General features: G+C 47.8%; 1 protein-coding gene across 1 annotated transcript; it reads right to left on the bottom strand.

The window, feature by feature from the left end:
- Positions 1–838: 838 nt before the first annotated feature.
- LOC144669313 (polymerase delta-interacting protein 3-like) lies at positions 839–17,966 on the bottom strand. Its single transcript, XM_078531671.1, has 10 exons — positions 17,941–17,966; positions 15,786–16,206; positions 10,438–10,515; positions 9,852–9,965; positions 9,168–9,281; positions 7,059–7,250; positions 6,260–6,337; positions 4,420–4,549; positions 3,286–3,352; positions 839–1,680 (listed from the first exon to the last, which is right to left on the bottom strand). The coding sequence occupies exons 1-10, from the start codon at positions 17,964–17,966 to the stop codon at positions 1,509–1,511; spliced, it is 1,392 nt and encodes a 463-aa protein (XP_078387797.1). The 3' UTR covers positions 839–1,508.
- Positions 17,967–20,799: the final 2,833 nt, after the last annotated feature.

The raw sequence follows: 20,799 nt of genomic DNA, 5'->3' as shown, positions 1-20,799 counted from the left end.
GCTGCAACCCAAACAGGCAGGCAGACACTGAAGACACTCTCACACACAAAATAAAACTGACCACACACAGCCCTCCCTGCTCTGGAGATTTCAGGGCTTCCCACTGGAAAGTCCCTCTGTGGAGCAGGGACAGACCAATGTTAATTACGATTGCCCTCTGCAGTGGAAGAGCCCACTGTACCCGAAAGGTTGGGGGTGGGTGGAGCAACTCACTCCACCCATTATCTTCGGGGGAGTGGTGGATCAGCCCACTGTACCCACTATCTTGAGGGGGGGGGGTGGGGCAAGAGAATAGCCCACTGTTGCCACTATCTGGGGGGTGGGTGGAACAGACCACTGCACCTTAGGAGTGGGGATAAAGAAAACCTGCAGAGTCAAATCTTTATAATGAAACTCTGGACCTGCTGTTAGTGCCTGAAGGTCTCCAGAAGGCTAATAGGTGGGAGTCTTAGAAGTAATTTCTGAGGCCACAGCTGTTTCATGGTGCAGAGATTCGAAACCCAAATCCACTGTCCAGCAGCATTAGGGGGAGGGGAGGGAGCAGCGAGTTCCCGGGATGAAGCCAGGCTATTTTGGTGGGAGCGTGAAGGATCTTATGCATGGTGAGAAATGATCTGTTGAGGCACTCAGTCAATTTGCAGCATTGCCAGAGCCTGGTCTACAAAATGGTGGGTTTACATGCATCAAAGCAACCTGCAAGTTCCCCATAACCTCAGCCCATCATTAAACACTTAACAGTCAGAAGAAATGCAACCTAGGAGTGCCAGAAAAACACAGCAACTCCATCAGGAATACAAACAGAGAATGTTGGGAATCACATCAAGTCTGTCAAAATACAAACAGGGAATGTGGTTTATTGCTGAAAGACTTGCTGTGCTTATCCAGCATTCCCACTTTGCCTTCTTCCCTTGGCCATATGACTTAAGGCAGATGGAGGAAAGTGTGAGAAAGACAAAGGCAAGTGGGCTGAGACACAGACTGACGCAATTACCCTGGCAGGTACACATTACTCAACCGTTGTCACTTGTGGGGGTTGTGGAGTTCACGGGAGAGTTAGGGCGGGTGGGGAGGAGGGGTGGTAGCAGCTTACAATACTGCATCTATCACTCAAACCGTCTCCCCCAGGACTCAGCGCAGAGTGAGGGGAGATGGGAGTTGCGTCCTCAGTGACAGTCGACAATGAGTTTGTTTCTCCAGGCGTTGAGGAACACACTTTGCAGACCAGGAAATTTAAAAGGCAAGTGTACTGCCATGACTGATCAGGCCATCGGGCAATAAGCTGGCATACAGTGAGATCAGGATACCTGGGGCACAGGACATTGGGGTATCACAGGATTTTTGCCAATTGTGAATCACCAGCTCCAGAAAGCATCAGCCAGAAGGGACTAAACACAAACGATTTGGGAAACCTTTTTTTTTTGCAGAACCTTGTTAAACAAAAGAATCGACTGGACACACAGAGGGCCGGAGCTATGGTCGAGTGCCGAGGCAGCCATCACTGGAGCAGGTTAGAGTTTAATCTTGAAAGCGGTGGGCTGGGCTGATGTTGAAGGGCCCGAGGATTTGAAAAGCGCCTTCAGGACGGTTTCTGGGTCAACCTCTGCCGGTGGCTGGTTGGACGGGCGAGGCTTAGCCCTGGGAATCTCGGATTTCTTCAGCACCGGAGTATCACTCAGTCTCCTGCAGGAAAGATCAGAGGCAATCAGCGATTAACACTGCCCACCCTGAACCCCCTCAGCAGATATCCACCCCCGTCACCCCTAACCTCCTCAGCAGACATCCCCCCGACCGCCCCACCCCGAACCCCCTCAGCAGACACCCCCCCAATCCCCCCAACCCCAAACCCCCTCAGCAGACACTTCCCCTGACCCCCCCCCACCCTGAACCACCTCAGCAGACACTCCCCCCTGACCCTGAGCCCCCTCATCAGACACTCCCCCCCCACCCTGAACCACCTCATCAGACACTCCCCCCTGACACCCCCACCCTGAACCCCCTCAGCAGACACTTCCCCCTGACCCTGAACCCCCTCAGCAGACACTTCCCCCGACCCTGAACCCCCTCAGCAGACACTTCCCCCTGACCCTGAACCCCCTCAGCAGACACTTCCCCCGACCCTGAACCCCCTCAGCAGACACTTCCCCCTGACCCTGAACCCCCTCAGCAGACACTTCCCCCGACCCTGAACCCCCTCAGCAGACACTTCCCACTGACCCTGAACCCCCTCAGCAGACACCCCCCGACCCTGAACCCCCTCAGCAGACACCCCCCCTGACACCCCCACCCTGAACCCTCTCAACAGACACCCCCCCGACCCTGAACCCCCTCAGCAGACACTCCCCGCGACCCTGAACCCCCTCAGCAGACACCCCCCCTGACACCCCCACCCTGAACCCTCTCAACAGACACTCCCCCTGACACCCCCACCCTGAACCCCCTCAGCAGACACCCCCCCGACCCTGAACCCCCTCAGCAGACACCCCCCCCGACCCTGAACCCCCTCAGCAGACACTTCCCCCGACCCTGAACCCCCTCAGCACTCCCCCTGACCCTGAACCCCCTCAGCAGACACTTCCCCTGACCCTGAACCCCCTCAGCAGACACTCCCCCCGACCCTGAACCCCCTCAGCAGACACTTCCCCCTGACCCTGAACCCCCTCAGCAGACACTTCCCCTGACCCTGAACCCCCTCAGCAGACACTCCCCCCGACCCTGAATCCCCTCAGCAGACACTCCCCCCGACCCTGAACCCCCTCAGCAGACACTCCCCCCGACCCTGAACCCCCTCAGATAACACTCCCCGACCCCCCCATCCTGAACCCCCTCAGCAGACACTCCCCCCTGACCCCCCCACCCTGGACCCCCTCAGCAGACACTCCCCCCACCCTGAACCCCCTCAGCAGACACTCCCCCCTGACCCCCCCATCCTGAACCCCCTCAGCAGACACTCGCCCCTGACGCCCCCATCCTGGACCCCTTCAGCAGACACCCCCAATAATCTCCCCACGCTGAAACCTCTCAGCAGACACTGCCGTCCCCACCAATCCTGAACACCCCTCAGCAGACCCTCCCCGACCCCCACCCTGAAGTCCTCTCAGCAGACTCTCCTCCCCGCCACCCTGAACCCCCTCAGCAGACACTCCCCCCAACCTTCTCAGCAGGCCCTCCCTTCCTTTGCCTGTCCCCCGGGCTGTACAGCCAGAGTGGGGATGGTGCTGGGATCCTGCTGGGCTGAGGGGAGGCCTCAATACCAGAGCAAAATTAGCATTTCTCCAGTCAACTTACAATAGGATTGGCTGCTCTGAGGTGATGACATTTCCATTTACATGAAGGTTACATTTCATTGGCTGACCTGTGGAAGGAAAGGAAATGTTTGTTGTGAACTTACAGAACTGCCCATCTTCACCTGCATATGGCATCAATACTGGTTCCTGAGCCTCATCCCACTGTATCTCAGCTCTCACACGGTGCAACATTAATACTCTTCCCGAATCTTTGATACTTTGTCAATAGTTAAAAGAGGTTCCTACTGCCAGCAAACACCAACAGGTTCATTCACTGCACATAAATAAAATTTTTAAAAAAGACTAAGGGACAAATCTACCTAAGGCTGTTTGTCCGAGGCAGAGTTTGTGTTGATATTCCCTCAAAGAGACACAAGATTGGGAAAGATTGGCATTCGACGGAAGGTCTGAGAGACAGCAGTTAGTATAGAGATATCTCCCAGAGAGGGACCGAAAGACACCAGTCAGTATAGAGACATCTCTCTGAGAGAGGTCTGAGAGACATCAGTCAGTGTACAGATATCTCCCTGAGAGAGAGGTCTGACACACACCAGTCAGTGTACAGATATCTCCCTGAGAGAGAGGTCTGAGACACACCAGTCAGTGTACAGATATCTCCCTGAGAGAGAGGTCTGAGAGACATCAGTCAGTGTACAGATATCTCCTTGAGAGAGAGGTCTGAGACACACCAGTCAGTGTACAGATATCTCCCTGAGAGACAGGTCTGAGAGACACCAGTCAGTGTACAGATATCTCCCCAGAGAGAGGGGACTGAAACACACCAGTCAGTATATAGCTATCTCCCTGAGACAGAGGGTCTGAGAGACCCTAGTCGGTGTACAGATATCTCCCTGAGATAGAGAAAAGGGATTGAGAGACACCAGTCAATGTACAGGTGCCAGCCAGCTATTAGTTGGAGGCTGGGTTCAAGTTTTTTGTTCATGTCATGTTCTATTGACCTTCCCACAACAAAGGAGAGAGCAAGTGGGAGATGAAGGGAAGCAGGGGGAGTGGGAGGGTAGTGCAGTGAGAGAGGGGGAGGGAAAGAGGGGAACAAGGCCAGGATCTCAGAACAATCATCCTCCCCATCACTGCATACACACCAGTCAGGATGGGTTTCTGAAAACTGATTTACCATCCAAACATCTGTTGTTGTACTTCTTGTAAGCGGTGATGGCATCATCCTTTCTGACGAAGACAACTTCTGCCACTCCTGGATGTATCAGGCGAGCTCGCTTCAGAGCGCCACAGACACAGAACAACTCCTAAAGACAGGAGGAAGCAGTCAATCCATTTGGCTCACTCACTTGAACTGATCTCTGCCTGACTGCCCTTCACCCAGCCACCTCGAGCTTTACATACAGACTCTTTGAATTAAGGTACCCCTGGCCATGATTGCAGGGCCTCCGAAGGAGGGAGGGGGGTGGGAAATGAGGGACTGACGTTGGTGACAAATACGCATCACAATTCATGTCCGCATACATTCCACCTGATCAGATCCTGAGGGCTCTTGACAGAGCCGATGTGACAAGAGGTGTTTCCTCTTGTGGAAGAATCCAGTACTAGGGGCCATTGTTTAAAAATAAGGGGTCGCCCATTTAGGACAGGGATGAGGAGAAATTTTTTCTCTCAGAGGGTCGTGAGTCTTTGGAACTCTCTTCCTAAATAGGCGGTGGAAGGAAAGTGTTTGAATATTTTTAAGGCAGATTCTTGATAAGCAAGGGGGTGAAAGATGATCAGGGATGGCAGAATGTGGAGTTGCGGTTATAATCAGATCAGTCATGACCTTATTGAATAGAGGAGCAGACTTGAAGGGCCGAGTAGCCTACTCCTGCTCCTAATTCGTAAGCTCACAAAACCACCCCCCCCACCCCCCCAACCAACCCCAGGAACAGAGTTAGACTGCACTCGCCGCAATAACAACCCCCCACCGCCTGTAGGAAATATGAGTTTTTATATATTTCACCTTGTACTATGAATTTTAGGCTCTGTACTTTATAAATGTTTGCATGGGCCTTTGGTATGCAAAGAGTTAACTGCTGGTCTGTGCTGGTTAGGTTAGGTGTAAGTAAAGGATGTCACGCGACGATTAGGGATAGCATGTTGCAGGAAACTTAGACATTTATAGAAATGAAGGGTAAGAAGTTAGAACACTTCAGAACAATTAAATGAAAATTAGGACAGTTTAAAATGATTGAGTCTGTCTGTAGAATGGACAGTTTAACAATAAGAAAAGGACAATTCAAAATGTCTAGGCTGTTTGCATTTTTGATTGTATTGCTAAACTCTGATTGTGTTACCTTTGATATTCTTGATAACCAAGGGGGTGAAAGGTTATTGGGGTTGGGTCAGTTCAGCCATGATCTTATTGAATAGCAGAGCAGGCTCGAGGGGCAGAGTTGGCTACTCCTGCTCTTAACTCATATGTTACCAAAGAACAATTTAGATTCCAAATTTAGATTCCTTAGAGTTTGTTAACTGTAGTCCAAGATGTAGCTATTGATGGTCTATTGATGTAACTGTGAATGGAATATCGATTGTGTTGATTGTTGTGAATGGTGAGAGTCAATTGCTTTTACCGAAGATAGGAGGAATCCTGGATACCAGAGCTAGAGAGGGACAAAAAGGGCTCTCTGAAAGGGTTCAGTATGCAGGTGTACAGGTTCACAGGAAACAGAAGAAAAAAGTCAGGCCAGAACTAGTGTCGATCTGTGTCCAAGTTGCTCTGGAGAGTTAAGGCAATATGTGACTCAAAAACTATTGCCTGGTTGTTAAGTGTTGCTGTTACATTTACTCAAATTCTCTTAATCTTTCACACCAAAACTAAGGTCTTCCAATTTGTTGTCTTGTCAAGAACCTGAATAAAGATTCAAGTAATTTACAGAACCCTAAAATATGGCGACCCAGATGGGACAGGGGTAGACTGCACTATTTGCAATTAACCCTTCCCCAGGATGGAGCTGAATCAAACTCACCACAATGTCCTCCTCAGTCACTCGAGGATGAAGATTATTGACCGTCATTTTTGTCCCTTCTAACGGACTCAGATTCAGCTGTAAAGGAGATCAACGAGAGACATGTTACACCTTCAGTAAGCAGTGAGCATGAGCTCACAGGTCTGATTATCAGTTACTGTCTACCAGTTACGCGGGGTACATGCAGACAAGAAGCCTCCCAAACTATAGGGTGACATGAATGTAAGTATCAGGCTCCCCCCTGGGCCCATACCCAGTCCCAGTGTGAGAACGCAGGGATGGCAGTGTCCTCATCAGCATCACAGCAGACGTCAGGGGCACAAGAAGCAAAAGGCAGCCTGCCCGCTCCTGATCACTCTCCTGTGACCTGTGCTCGAAAGCCAGCTCATGTTGGAGTAAAGCCTTGATGTGGTACACCATAATGTCAAATCTCAGGTACTGAAGGGCAGTCGGAACCAATGGAGGAGCAGCCCAGAGTGAACCAGTGTTTTGGGGGTGAGGGAAGTGAGGGAAATTGGGAACAGCCCCTCAGTGCTGAATAGTTTAGAAACTAAAAGCTTCATTCAATGTCAAGCAGCCCACCCCTTCACCAACAAGGGCCCATATAGGAGGACAAGGAGAGAAAGCCGCTAGTTTACAGCTTCCTCCAGTCAGGTGTGAATGGAATACAGAAACACCTCAAGCTGCGAAGTACATTACACTGTCAACAGTCTCTGGGGTGTAAAATATAAGCTGTAATTCAGAGGGGCTCATGAATGCTGGAGCCCATTGATGGTGGTGTGGTGTGAATGATGGGTACCTCCAGAGGCAGCACATCATCAGCCGGGTCCTGCTCTGCTGCTAGTCCTGCTGTTCTTGATACATTTGCTGGTGGTCTGGAGCGTGTGAGGGTGAGAGGCGGCGGCGGAGGAGCGGTGTATGAGTCATTCCGGACCACTTTTGTCAGGGGAACAGTCTTTCCCAAAGAAAGCTTCGAGGCAGTGAACCCAGGCTGGACAGAAAGAAGAGGAGAAACAAAAGGAGACAGAGTTTATTCCTGAATAAAATCTCCACCATACATGTAAACCCCACATACATCCCATTGCAGGCACTTGTCTGAACCCCTCTGATTGGATGACTCTCTGAACAGTCGTGTTTCTTTAAAGCTGAACAATTAAGAATTTCAAACTACACTGACATTGAAACATAGGCCTGTAACTGAACGTGATATTGAGGGTGGCACTGGTTTGAAGCATTGCCCTCAACTATCTAATAGAATCGATGTGGCTGAGGTCCCGTCTCAAACAGTAAACTCTTCAAAATAGTATTGGACTGGTTCTGCCTTTTCAACATTCCCTGTTTTTAATTCACATTTCTAGCATTCAGCCTTTTAATTTATCACTTTACCAGTTTTGTAGCTTTGACTACAGGTATTTGTCACCTCTCCTCTCACCTTCCCCTGAACTGGTCAGTTGCTGCTGAGAATACAAGTCCAATTACATTAATCAGCATCACCAGTGTAAGAGCATTATCCCCCTGGTAACACAAAGCTTTAGTGTCAAGTGGAATGGGCCAAGGATGCTGGGTTCCCACTTGGGGCAGGAGTTTTACACTTCGACCAAGTTCTCCCCCTGATTGCTAGTCAGAAAACCAGGAAAGGATATCAAGGAGTTTGGAAGCTGGGAAGGTGACAAAATCAGAACCAAGAATCTGTTCAGGACTATTGTTGGGAGAGAAAACACTTTCCACTGCAGGCAGCTGTGTCAGCACCAAGCAGCCCCTGATGGGGTACTGTACCGTGCGGGGAGATACAGAGGAGAGCTCTGTGCTTAGAAAAGGAGCCTAATGACCTAATGCCTAGGCTCTGGACCCTGGGTGTCCCAGTCCTGTTGTATGGACCAGCCTTCAACATTTCCTGGGCCTCCAAGTGCAGGTCCAGGTCTAGAGGGCTACCATCACAGGCTAGTCAGTGACTAGAACAGTTTTAAAGGCTAATTTATTTGGGGGGGGGTGTTGAGAAGCAGAGTGAACAGAATGGGGAAGAAGGGCATTAAAAATTAGGGACTCCTTTCCCATATCTCACTGAACTGAATTTCAGAAGCAGTACGAGAGACCGAAGGACAAACTCGGCCAGAAAGTTCCCACTGGGCTTTGATGGACTGTGAGGCCTCCAGGAGCTCTCACAGCTGTTACTGCTTTGCCAAGACACATCGCCACTCCCAGAAAGTGCCTTCTGTGGGAAACACATCCGTTCTACCAGGTATCGCCCACCAGCCTTCCCCCGCCATCCCCACCTTTAGTTACCTTAGTCATCATTTTGAGTCAATATTAGCTTTCTTCGAATTAGCTGAGCCCCTAATGTAACAACTCACCTCGACGAGACCCCTTTCTCCACAGGTAAGATCCCTGACGTCTTTCTGCTTCAGACAAACTGTTAATCATTGCATCACAGAATTCAGCTCACTGTGCCCGACTGGCTGGTTGAAAGATTTCTCCAATTAGTCCAACTCCTCCTTCTCTTTCTCCTTAGCCCTGCAAATTTCTCCCCTTCAAATATGTATCCAATTCTCTTTTGGGAATTATTATTGAATCTGCTTCCGCTGCCCTTTCAGACAGCACAGTCCAGATCACAACAACTCGCTGCGTTAAAAAATCATTTTACCAAAGACCTTAAATCTTTATCCTCTGAGTTTCTCCTTAATCATAGATTAATACAGCACAGAAGGATGCCACTTGGCCCATTGTGCCTGTGCCAGCTCTACCAAAACCCTTCATGATTTTGGAATGCCTCTATTAATCCACATGTCCTGAAAAACATGCACCGCCCTGTACTGTGCCAATGGCTCCAGTATGTCACTGTAACAAACCACATAGGGACTTCACAACCTCCGAATGTGTTTAGTTCTCTGAATAAGAACAAAAGACTCACCCTCTTCTGAGTAAGGTGGTTTGTCACTGTGCCAATTTTCATGGGTTTGTTTGTCACAGGTATCGAATGTAGGATTTCCTCTTCCTCCTCTTCCATCTCCTCTTCCTCAAGAACCTGAGACAAAAGTACAAAACTGAGACCACAACCAACCTTGCCTCAAGGGTTCAGCCAAGACAAGACTGAACCCAACCAAAATGGTTGCAAACCACAATTAGACAGCTTCACAAGAGTCAGTCTGAATTCAAATCAGTTGGCCAGATCGGATTGCTCTTTTGGCTGTGGTCAGCCCACAGCACTGTATCGATGATAGCTATTCATCTGGAGCAGTGTGCTCCAATCTCATTCCCTGCCCTTCCCCTGTGGAAAAGTCTTGCATGTTCTGTGTGGGAATGTCTCCTCCCATTACCCCCTCGTTCAACTGACAATTCGCACTCTCTGCTCTTTCATTACTGGCTCACTAACCAATGGAAACAATCTATTTACCCTCCCCAAACCCATCGAAAGATTACAAGTGAAATAAGGTTGAAAATAAAACAATAACCAGACTGACATCACAATGCCAGATGGAAGGCACTTTATTGGGCTGTACAGACTCACAGCAATAACCTGATTCCTTGTCAGTGAAATACTCTTTGATGTCTGTGACTTGAAACTGGATAGAACGACAGCTGACTAACCACATACCTGAAACCCTATAGATGAGGAAGGAGATTCTATCCGGCTGTGCTGTAAACACAGACTCTGATGCGGACATGGCCACCTTGGCTGTTCGCCACCTCGCACCGTCAAGGGCCACACCTAAAAAAAATGGCCATTCAGAGAAGCTAGTGTGGGAAGCTGCCCTCCCTGTAACCAGACCCTGTACCCCCAACAACCTGGCCTTGTAATCCAGCAGGCCTGCACCCACCAGTACTGTACCCGTGTTGAACACTGATGGATCTACACCAGCAGCACTGTATCACTGTGCTATACAGTGATCGATCTGTCCCCACCAGTACTGTATCAGTGTTAGACAGCAATGAATCTGCACCTACCAGTACTGTAGCCCAGTGTTATAGTAATGGATCTGCACCCACCTGCTGAAAACACTACCTCCAGCGACCCACCTCCAGGTTTAAGGAGCTGCAGTTTATATATGGGCAACTTTGTGATTTTCATATTTCCTAGTTTTATATTTATTGAAGTCTCAGTGGACAGAGTAGTGGTATGTAGTTAGTGGCTCTCCCTTTCCGGTTGTGCCTGTGGTGAGGAAATGCCAGCGAATTCTCACCTGGCTAGGGCTCTGGTCATTCACCACATTGATTCGCATTCCCAAGGGTTGAGACAGCACAGGAGTAACAGGTCTTTTCTGTGAATGTCAAATGAAAACATTCTAGTTACTACATTAAGTACAGCAGCAGCTCTGTGCAGCACTACACAGGCTGAAGAAATTGAAGAAAAGACTTGCATTTAAACAGCAATATTCAAAACCTTCAGATACCCGTAGGTGTTTGGTAGCCAAAAGTGCTATCGAACTGTAGTCACTGTTGTAATGTGGAAGGTGTGGCAGCCAATTTACTCACAGAAAAATCCCACAAACAACAGTGAGTTAATGATAATCTGTTTTACTGATGTTGGCAGAGGGATAAATGGTAACAGGACACCCAGGAGAACCCCCTTCTTCTCTGAAATGGTGACATGGGATCTTTCACAGCTACGGGGAGGGAAGATGGGGTCTCGGTTTAACGTCTCATCTGAAAGACTGCATCACTGACAATGCAGCATTCCTTTAGTCTTGCACAAAAAGTGTCAACCTGGATTTGAGCTCAGGTGTCTGGCGTGGGACTTGAGCCCAGAACCTTCTGATTCAAGAGGCGAGAGAGCTACTCATTCAACCAAAGCTGACAATCTGACACCCACACTGAGTGCTTTACAGCGATGCCCAGCAAAACTCCGAATCCTCTTTTGGAGGGGGGCGGGGATGCATAAAGGCATGCTCCAGTTAGTCAGGTTGAAGACCTCACTTTCTGTGGAGCTGACACAAATACCACTCACAGAATCATGAATACAGCAAGTTAGAAAATGCTTTAACTTGTTTCAAAGCACAACTGCCTCTCCCTTACTGTCAATCCCAAAATCTTCTATTCCACCACACCCAGTTTCCCCACTAAAGCTCTATCCACAGATTGACATGGGGAGGTTCACACCATTGGGGGCCCTGAAGGAGGCAAAGGCCAATCAAGGCGCAGCTTCTCCAAACTCTTCCTTTCCTAAAAGTCTTGACCCAAGCTGGATACAGTTCCCTGGGTGTTACAGACCTCCCAATCCACCCCATGTGGCTTGGATCATGATGGCCAGGAGGCCAGATAGCCCATTAAGCCCATTTTGGTCAGTCAATGAGATCATTGCTGATTTGGGACCTAACTCTGCATACCCAGTTTGGGCCAATATCCCTTGATACCTTTGATTAACAAGAATCCTTCAATCTCAAAGTTAAAACTAACAATTGACCCAGCATCAATTGTCGTTTCAAGTCGAATATGAAGAAGAGTCATGCTCAACTCAAAATGTCTGTTTCTCTCTGCACAGATACTGCCAGGCCTGCTGAGTATTTCCAGCACTTTGTTTTTATTTCAGATTTCCAACATCTGCAGAATTTTGCTTTTATTTTAGCATCAATTGTCACTTCTGGAAGAAGTTTCCAAATTCTACCGCTCTTTACACAGGGCAGTGTTTCCTAATTCCAATCCTGAAAGTTCTGACTCAAATGTTTATACTAGCAGAAATAGTTTCTCTCTATCTGCCCTATCAGCAATCCTTAATATCTTGAAAACTTTGATCAAATCAACCCTTAACTTTCTAAATTACAAGGAATACAATCTTGTGTAATCTCTCTTTGTAATTTAACCCTTGAAGTCCAGTTATCATTCTAATAGATCTATGCTGAACTCCCTCCAAGGCCAGTGTCTCTGTCATAAGATGTGGTGGTCAAAACTGAAACCAACATGGAAGTGCGGTCTAACCAGGGCTTTGTATAGCTGTAACATGATTGCTCACCCGCTGTATTCGAGATTCAAGATATCAAGCCATTTTTCATTAAAATTTTGATGATTTTCTTTACCTGTTCATGACATTTTAATGATCTATGTATGTGGACTCTCAAGTCTCCTTGGATACACACTCTAGCTTTTCACCATTTACAATGTCCCCTGTTCTGATCTTCCCTGGTTCAAAGTGGATGACCTCACACTTGCCTACATTGAAATTCATTTCCTACAGTTTTGTTCATTCATTTAATCTATTAATGTCATTTTGTAATAGCAGAGTGCAATTTTCCAATCTGAAGGAAGGGTTCCGGAATCGAGAGAACTTTGGAAGATTATCGTTGGGACATTTGCAATATTCTCACCCGTCTCACTTAAAACTTTGAGATGGAAACCATTTGGTTCTGGGGGTTTGACACTCTTCAGTGCCATTATTTTCTTCATTACTGTTAATTTTCTTACATTAATTTTGGCAAGCCACCATCCCAGATTCAATTATTAGTTTCCTTAGGAAAAAAAAACAGAAAATGCTGGAAAAACTCAGCAGGTCTGGCAGCATCTGTGGAAAGAGAAACAGAGTTAACGTTTCAAGTTCAATATGACTCTTCTTCGGAACAGGAGTTTCCTTGGAATGTCCAGCATGAGGCCTCTTCCTCAACCGTAAATACTGATGCTAAACAATTATTTAACATGTCTGCCATTTCCTTACTGCCATTGTATCACTATGATCAGGTTTTAAAGGGCCCGCAATGTTCAAGTCTTTCCGAATACAATTGTAAAATTTTAGGTGACATCCCTTTCCAGTTTCTTTTCGCATTCCCTTTTTGTAGCTCTTATCATCTGTTTTATCAGCCTTTGCTGTTCTTTGGCTCTTCTTGTGTCAGCATAGATGGTATCAACAGGCTATACAGGACATCAACCCATTGATGTCCTCACCTTCATGAGAGGATCTGGACACCTTATGTGGTAATGTGCTTCCCAACCCACTCCAGTGCACCAGCACGATAACCCAGCAGGCCAACACGCCAGCTCTGAAGAAGGTTCATACGGACTTGAAACTCTGTTTCTCTCTCCACAGGTGCTGTCAGACCTGCTGAGTTTTTCCAGCATTTTCTATCTTTGTTTCAGGCCAACATGCCAACTGGCTGCGCCAGTACACAACCTGATGGACTAGGAACCAACCAGCCAAGCCAACCCGCCACCCCAACACATTTTAAAAATTCTTTAATGGGATGTGGGCGTCGCTGGCAAGGCCAGCATTTGTTGCCCATCCCTAATTGCCCTTGAACTGAGCGGCCTGCTAGGCCATTTCACAAGACAGTTAGAGTCATCCATATCGCTGTGGGTCTGGAGTCACATGTAGGCCAGACCAGGTAAGGATGGTAGATTTCTTTCCCTAAAGGGAATTAGTGATCCAAGTGCGTTTTCATGACAGTCGATGATAGCTTCACAGTCACAATTTGTAGAGACTAGCTTTCAATTCCAGATTTTTCATTAATTTAGTCAGATTTGAACCCATGTCCCCAGAACATTAGCTTGGATCTCTGGATTACTGGTATAGTGACATTACCACTATGTCACCATCTCCCACTGGGCTAGCCGGCTACATCTTAATTTCTCGCCTCTGGTAAGATTGCTGTCCGGCATTACCAGCAGGCTCAGGAAATTTTTCAACGGTGGTAAGATAACTCCAACCTAATTTTCTGCCCTCTCCCCAGAGTCTTTAACCCCCTTCCCCTCTCCCTTTTAGGCACCTAAATTCATTCTGTACCTCTGGCCGTCTAGAGCAGTGCACCCCACATCCACCTCCCTGGACGGAATTTAACGGTCATGGCAGGGGCCTGTCCACTGGCTGGGGAGCTGCTGGCAACCCCCCCCCGCCCCGTGACCATTTCCTGGAGCTCTGATGGGATTAAATCCCAATCAGGCAGACTGTTGGCTGCTGTTCCTGCAATGGGAGTTTCCTCTCTCAGAGCTGCCAGCTCTCTAGACCTGGCCACTGCTGGTACTGCCGGGGGCCTGAGGATGAGGATCGTCAATGGAACCCTGAGATGCAGATATTTGGAGCAGGAACACTAGGTGAGTCAGGGAGGCCCTTCAGCGAGGTGGGGGGAACAGGGTGGGTCAGTGTGAAGAGCAGAGAGTTGTCTTCCCTTGTGTCCTCTATTGGCACAGGGAAGTGGCCCAGGCAACTTCCCCACCACCAGTTCACCAGCATGCCCGTTAAGGGTTTACCTGGTGTTTTACCTGCTCACCGCTGGTTGAATACCAACATGGGCAGGTTGAAGCCCTTCTCAATAGGCTGCCTGGCTGGAAGGCCGTTCTTAACCTTTCCCACTCTAGACTTAACAAGGAGATGTACTCTCCACCCCACATCTTCTCTTCCCATGATATGAAACCCCTCCCCATCCCACTTCCCATCCCACCTCTCAGCTTCCTACACAGAGTTTGTGGGGGGGGGTGCATGAAATTCCAGTGTTTCTGGGCCTCCCTCCTAACTGGATTAGTTCAAATTCGAAGACTCCATGCCTTTGTTCTGGATTTCTTTATGAAAGTGAGGGGTTGCCCCATTTCCATCCGATCAAACCCCATCAATACCAGTTCTTAACGGTAGACGGAATAAAACAAGATCAGCCAATCTCCTCCATTTAGCTAATCAATGTCTGTGTGCTAATTTCTTCTCTCTGACCGATTGTACCTCCCAGCTTAGTAAACTTAGATCTGACTCTATGGTCAATTCCAAGTCATTTCTATGTAGGGTTTCAGGATTGAGGAAATTTCCATCGTTTCATCCACCAACTGACCCTCCCCTCTCCTGATTCTAAAGCTGCATATCTCTATCAGACATGGTTTACCTCACCCCAATCCTACCCATTCTCCCAAATAAACTTACACTTTACAAGCTTTGCTCTGTCCACAGCAGACTCTACCAATTTTCCAATTACTAAGGTTAAGGATTCTGTTTTGTTCTGTTCTCCTTATTCAATATGGGGTAATATTGGCTCCTTACTAAACCACCCCCCACATATATTACAGCAAAATCAGGCGCTCACTGGAAGGTTCTAAGGCCTGAAGTCCCAGTTTCAGTCTCGAGATATGTACTTTGCTGTGAATATTGTTTGATTGCCTACTACGCGTTAGCAGTGGGACTGTGATGCCAGCAGCACTGCGCTGAATCTTTACTTTGGTGAGTTTAAAATCATTTTTCCCAGAATCAGAAGAAACTGTGGAGAGGATTGCTGATCAAATTAAATCCAGTGATAAACAGAGGGGGGAGGGGGGGAAGAGAGGAGCAGAGTATGGAACCAGACAGTGTTGGCTAGAGCAGTGCAGCCATGATGGGACCCCCGGGTCATTTTACACTGGGACATGGGAAGCAACAAGCACTGGGCATGGACACTGGTCTCTCCGGTGATGCCAGTGACACCGTCACCAGCCTCCCCGGTCCACACCAGTGACACCGTCACTGAACTCTCTTGCAAAGACCAGCAGCATCGACACCCATGTAAGGAATACACCACATGGTAAGAGATGGATTGACACAGTAAATATTTCTGTGCCAAATATACCGAGGTTGCAGGTTAAAAGTTTCCACCTGTGGTACTTGGAATGTTTTAGTTATCCTGCCTCCTGTGTTGACGGTTTCTTCTGTTGGAGCAGCGGATGCTGCTGGAACGCTTCTCCTGGCGCTCAGTCGCTCCCGAGCATCCGATACTTTCTTCACCATTGGCGCTTTCTCATTTCCTTCCTGGCCCTTCCTTGAATTGATCATTTCACGTGCGTCGAGAACCTTTGGGGCGCTCCCAGTTATTTTTGAGCGCATGTCCTTCTGCCCCAGGCGTTCTCGAGCGTCTCTCATTGTTAACCGTTGCCGCGCATCCGTGATGCCGATCTTCTGCCGTGCATCAAAAGTCCGTTGAAAGCCAGTGACAGGCCAGCTCGTGCTCAGGTTTACAAACTGATCTCCAATCCGTGACTTAATGCCACCAACAACTGGCCTGGCACTCGGTGACGGTCTGTAATAAAACAAGAAGCACAAATAAACTATCCAGCAGAATCAAAACCCCAGCTCCAACATGTGGTTCACTGACTCTCTCGATCCTGACAGTACAGATTGTTACAGTCAGCATCGCATTCACTGCATAGATGGACAATGTTTTCACACGATAGCAACAACCATAATCCTAGATTACAGCATTGGTGGGTACAGGTCTGTCTCTGTACAATATTGGGGTACAGTCCTGATGTATACAGGTCTGTGTGTAGTACAATGTAGCACACAGGCTTCTGGGTCTAGAGCAGTGTGGTATTCACTGCAGAAGGCCCTGGGATGGGTTAATGCGCTATACAGGGTACAGGGCCCAGGGGTGGGTTAATGGGATGGGTGCGGGGAGCAAGTGCAGTATAGGGGTTACAGGACCTGGAGATAGTGCGGTATATACAGTACAGGGCCCGGGGAGCATGCAATATATGGGGTACGGGGGAGAAATTAATATATAGGGTCCAAGGCATTGTAAAATATAGGGTACAGGGCCCGGGGAGCGTGCAATATACAGAGCCCGGGGAAAGAAAGCAATATACAGGTTCCAGGGGCAGTGCAAAGTATAGGGTACAGAGCCCAGGGCAGTGCAAAATACAGGGCCTGGGGAGAGTGCAATGAGAAAGGTACGGGGCCCAGGGAATAATGCAATATACAGGGTACAGGGCCCGGGGGAGCACAAAATAAAAGGTACAGGGCCAGGGGAGGGTACAGGGCCCGGAGGAAGTGCAACATACAAGGTACAGGGCCTGGGGAGACTGCAATATACAGGGTACAGGGCCCAGAGGGAGTGCAATATGCAGGCTATGGGGCCCAGGGCTGAACAAGAACAAACCAGCTCCAGGTTTCCTTACCCACTCTGTGGGTGCGGGCAGCCAGTTAACAGTGGGACTGACGTAGACTCAGGGAGCGGGTGGTTGAGAAACCTGGAACAAGATAGCAGCCTGATGTAAATTCCAGGATTCATGGTAGATCCTGGGGTCCTCAGATAAATCCCGGGGATTGGGAGACAAATCCCAGGGTTTGGGGTAAATATGACATATGAACATATGAATTAGGAGCACGAGTAGGCCAATCCATCCTTTGAACCTGCTCCACGGTTTGATAAAATCATGGCTGATCTTATTGTGGTTTCAACTCCACTTCCCCGTCTACCCCTATACCCTTTGACTCCCTTGTTAATCAAGAATCTATCTAACTCAGCCTTAAAAATATTCAATGACCCAGCCTCCAGTGCTCTCTGGGGAAGAGAATTCCTCAGACTAGGGACCCTCAGACAGAAAAAATCTCCTCATCTCCATCTTAAATTGGAAACCCCTTATTTTTAAACTGTGTCCTTAGTTCTAGTCTCACCCATAAGAAGAAACATCTTTACAGTATCGACCCGATCAAGTCCTCTCAGGATCTTTTATGTTTTAATAAGATCGCCTCTCATTCTCCTAAATGCAAATGGTTACAGGCGCAATCCAACCAAGCTTTCTTCATAAAATAATCCCTTCATCCCAGGAATCAGTCAAGTGAACCTTCTCTGTACTGCTTCTAATGCAATTATATCCTTTCTTAAGAAAGGAGACCAAAACTGTACACAGTACTCCAGATGTGGTCTCACCAACGCCCTGTACAACTGTAGCAAAACCTCACTACTTCTATACTCGAGCCCCTTTGCAATAAATGATAACATCCCATTTGCTTTCCTAATCACTTGCTGTACCTGCACACTAACTTATTGTGATCCATGTACCGGGGCACCAAGATCCCTCTGTACTGCAGAGTTAAGCAATCTCTCTCCATTTAAATAACACGCTGCTTGTCTATTCTTCCTGACAAAGTGGACAAGTTCACTTGGGGAGGGTTAACAAGGCAAGGGATTACACTATGAATGGTAGGACCCTGGAAAGTACTGAAGATCAGAGGAACTTTGGTGTGCATATCCAGAGATCCCTGAAGGTAGCAGAGGAGGTAGATAAGGTGGTTTAGAAGGCAAAAGGGTTGCCTTTTTTAGCCGTGGCATAGGATACAAGAGCAGGAGGGTGATGCTGGAGCTGCATAAATGCTGGTTAGGCCACAACTGGAGTACTGCGTGCAGTTCTGGTCACCACAATATAGGAAGGATGTGAGTGCACTGGAGAGGGTGCAGAGGAGATTTACCAGGATGCTGCCTGGGCTGGAGGGTCTGAGCTATAAGGAAAGTTGGATAAGTTGGGGTTGTTTTCCTTGGAGCAGTGAAGGTAGAGAGGGGACCTGTAAGATTATGAGGGGCATAGATAGGGTGGATAGGAAGGCACTTTTTCCATTAGTAGAGGGGTCAATAACCAGGGGGCATAGATTTAAGGTAAGAGATAAAAGGCTAAGAGGGGAGTTGAGGAGAAATGTTTCACCCAGAGGGTGGTGGGATTCTGGAACTCACTGTCTGAAAGTTGAGTCAAAAACTCCAGTAACATTTAAGAAGTATCTAGATTCACTTGCGTTGCCATAGCCTCCAGGGCTATGGGCTAAGCGCTGGAAAATGGATTAGTGTCATCAGATCTTTGTTGACCAGCGCGGACACGATGGGCCAAATAGCCTCCTGTGCTGTAAATGTCCATGAGTCTATGTGTCTTCATGAGTTCACATTTTCCCACACTATACTCCATCTGCTAAATTTTTGCCCATTCACTGAACCTGTCGACATCCCTTTGCAGACTCTTTATGACCTCTTCATAACTTACTCTCCTACCTATCTTTGTGTCATCAGCAAATTTAGCAACCATACATTTGGTCCCTTCATTCATATAGTTGAGGCCCCAGCACTGATTGCTGTGGCACTCCACATCTTTGCCAACCCGAAAATGACCCATTTATCCCTATTCTCCGCTTCTTGTTACCTAGGTAATCCTCTATCCATGCTAAGATGTTACCACCTACACCATAAGCTCTTATTTGTATAGTGACCTCTGATGTGGCACCATATCAAAATGCCTTTTGAACCCAAGTACACCACATCTGCAGGTTCCCCATTATCCACCCTACTTGTTACTTTCTCAAAGAACTCTAATAATCAGTCAAACACAATTTCTCTTTCACAAAGCCATGTTGACCCTGCCCGATTGCATTAAGATTTAAGTGCTCTGCTTTAATCTCCTTAACAATAGATTCTAGCATTTCCCTCCGACAGATGTTAGGCTAACTGTCCTGTAGTTACCTGCTTTCTGTCTCTCTCCTTTTTTTCAATAGAGGAGTTACATTCACTGTTTTCTAATCTGATGGGACCTTTCCAGAATCTAGGGAATTTTGGAAAATTAAAACCAATGCATCTACCATTTCAGCAACCACTTCTTTTAAAACTGTAGGTTGAAGTCCATCAGGACCTGGAGATGTGTCAGCTTTTAGTTCAAATAATTTTTTCAGTACTCTTTTCCTGGCGACAATATTTGTTTCACCTATTGACTTACCAGTATTTCTGTGATGTTATTTGTGTCTTCCACAGTGAAGGTAGACACAAAATCTCTGTTCAATGCATCCACCATTTCCCAATATTAATTCCATAGACTCACTCTCTAGAGGAACCACCACTCACTTCTTTAGTTACTCTTTTCCTTTGTAAATACCTGTAGAAACTCCTAGCTGTTTATATTTCTAGCTAGCTTTCCTTCATACTTTAATTTAGGGGACCTATAAACTACTTCCATAAATGACTTCTTACTTATCCTGTTTCATATCTGTACCCAAACTGATTCTACATCTTGATCTTTAGAACTAAGGCCATCTCTCACTATTATACTGTCATCCTTAACTAATAGAGCAATGCCACTACCTTTTCTTAGCTTCCTGCCCTTCCAAAATGTCATGTACCCTCAAATTTGAGTAAGTTCTGGGAGTTTGGAGGGTAAATCCCAGGGGTTTAGAGGGGGTAAATCCCAGATGTTTGGGAGAGGTGAGTCCCGGAAGTTTGGATGGTAAATCCCAGGGGTTTAGAGGGGGTAAATCTCAAGGGTCTGGGGGAGTAGGATCCCAGATGTTGGAAGGGGTAAATCCAGGCAGTTTGGAGGGTAAATCCCAGGGGTTTAGAGGGAGCAAATCCCAAGGGTCTAGGGGAATAAATCCCTGATATTTGGGAGGGATAAGTCCCGGCAGCTTGGAGGGTAAAACCTAGGGGTTTAGGGGGGTAAAACCTAGGGGTTTAGAGGGGGTAAATCCCAAGGGTCTAGGGGAATAAATCCCAGATGTTTGGGAGAGGTGAGTCCCAGCAGTTTGGATGGTAAATCCCAGGGGTTTAGAGGGGGTAAATCCCAGATGTTTGGGAGGGGGTAAATCCCAGATGTTTGGGAGGGGGTAAATCCCAGGGGTTTAGAGGGGATAAATCCCAAGGGTCTGGGGGAGTATATCACAGAGTTTTGGTGGGGAGGGGGTGGAATAAATCCCGGCAGTTTGGAGGGCAAATCCCAGGGGTTTAAAGGGGGTAAATCCCAGATGTTTGGGGGGGGTAAATCCCAGGGTTTGCGGGAGTAAATCCCGGGGCCTCTCCCCCTCCCCAACAACCACACTTGATGGCGAACATGATTGACAGCCGCACCAACCAATCAGGAGGGCG

Source organism: Cetorhinus maximus, chromosome 29 (genome assembly GCF_964194155.1).
Source record: "Cetorhinus maximus chromosome 29, sCetMax3.hap1.1, whole genome shotgun sequence".
NCBI classification, from domain to species: domain Eukaryota; kingdom Metazoa; phylum Chordata; class Chondrichthyes; order Lamniformes; family Cetorhinidae; genus Cetorhinus; species Cetorhinus maximus.
This window is presented reverse-complemented; position numbering and strand designations above follow the sequence as displayed.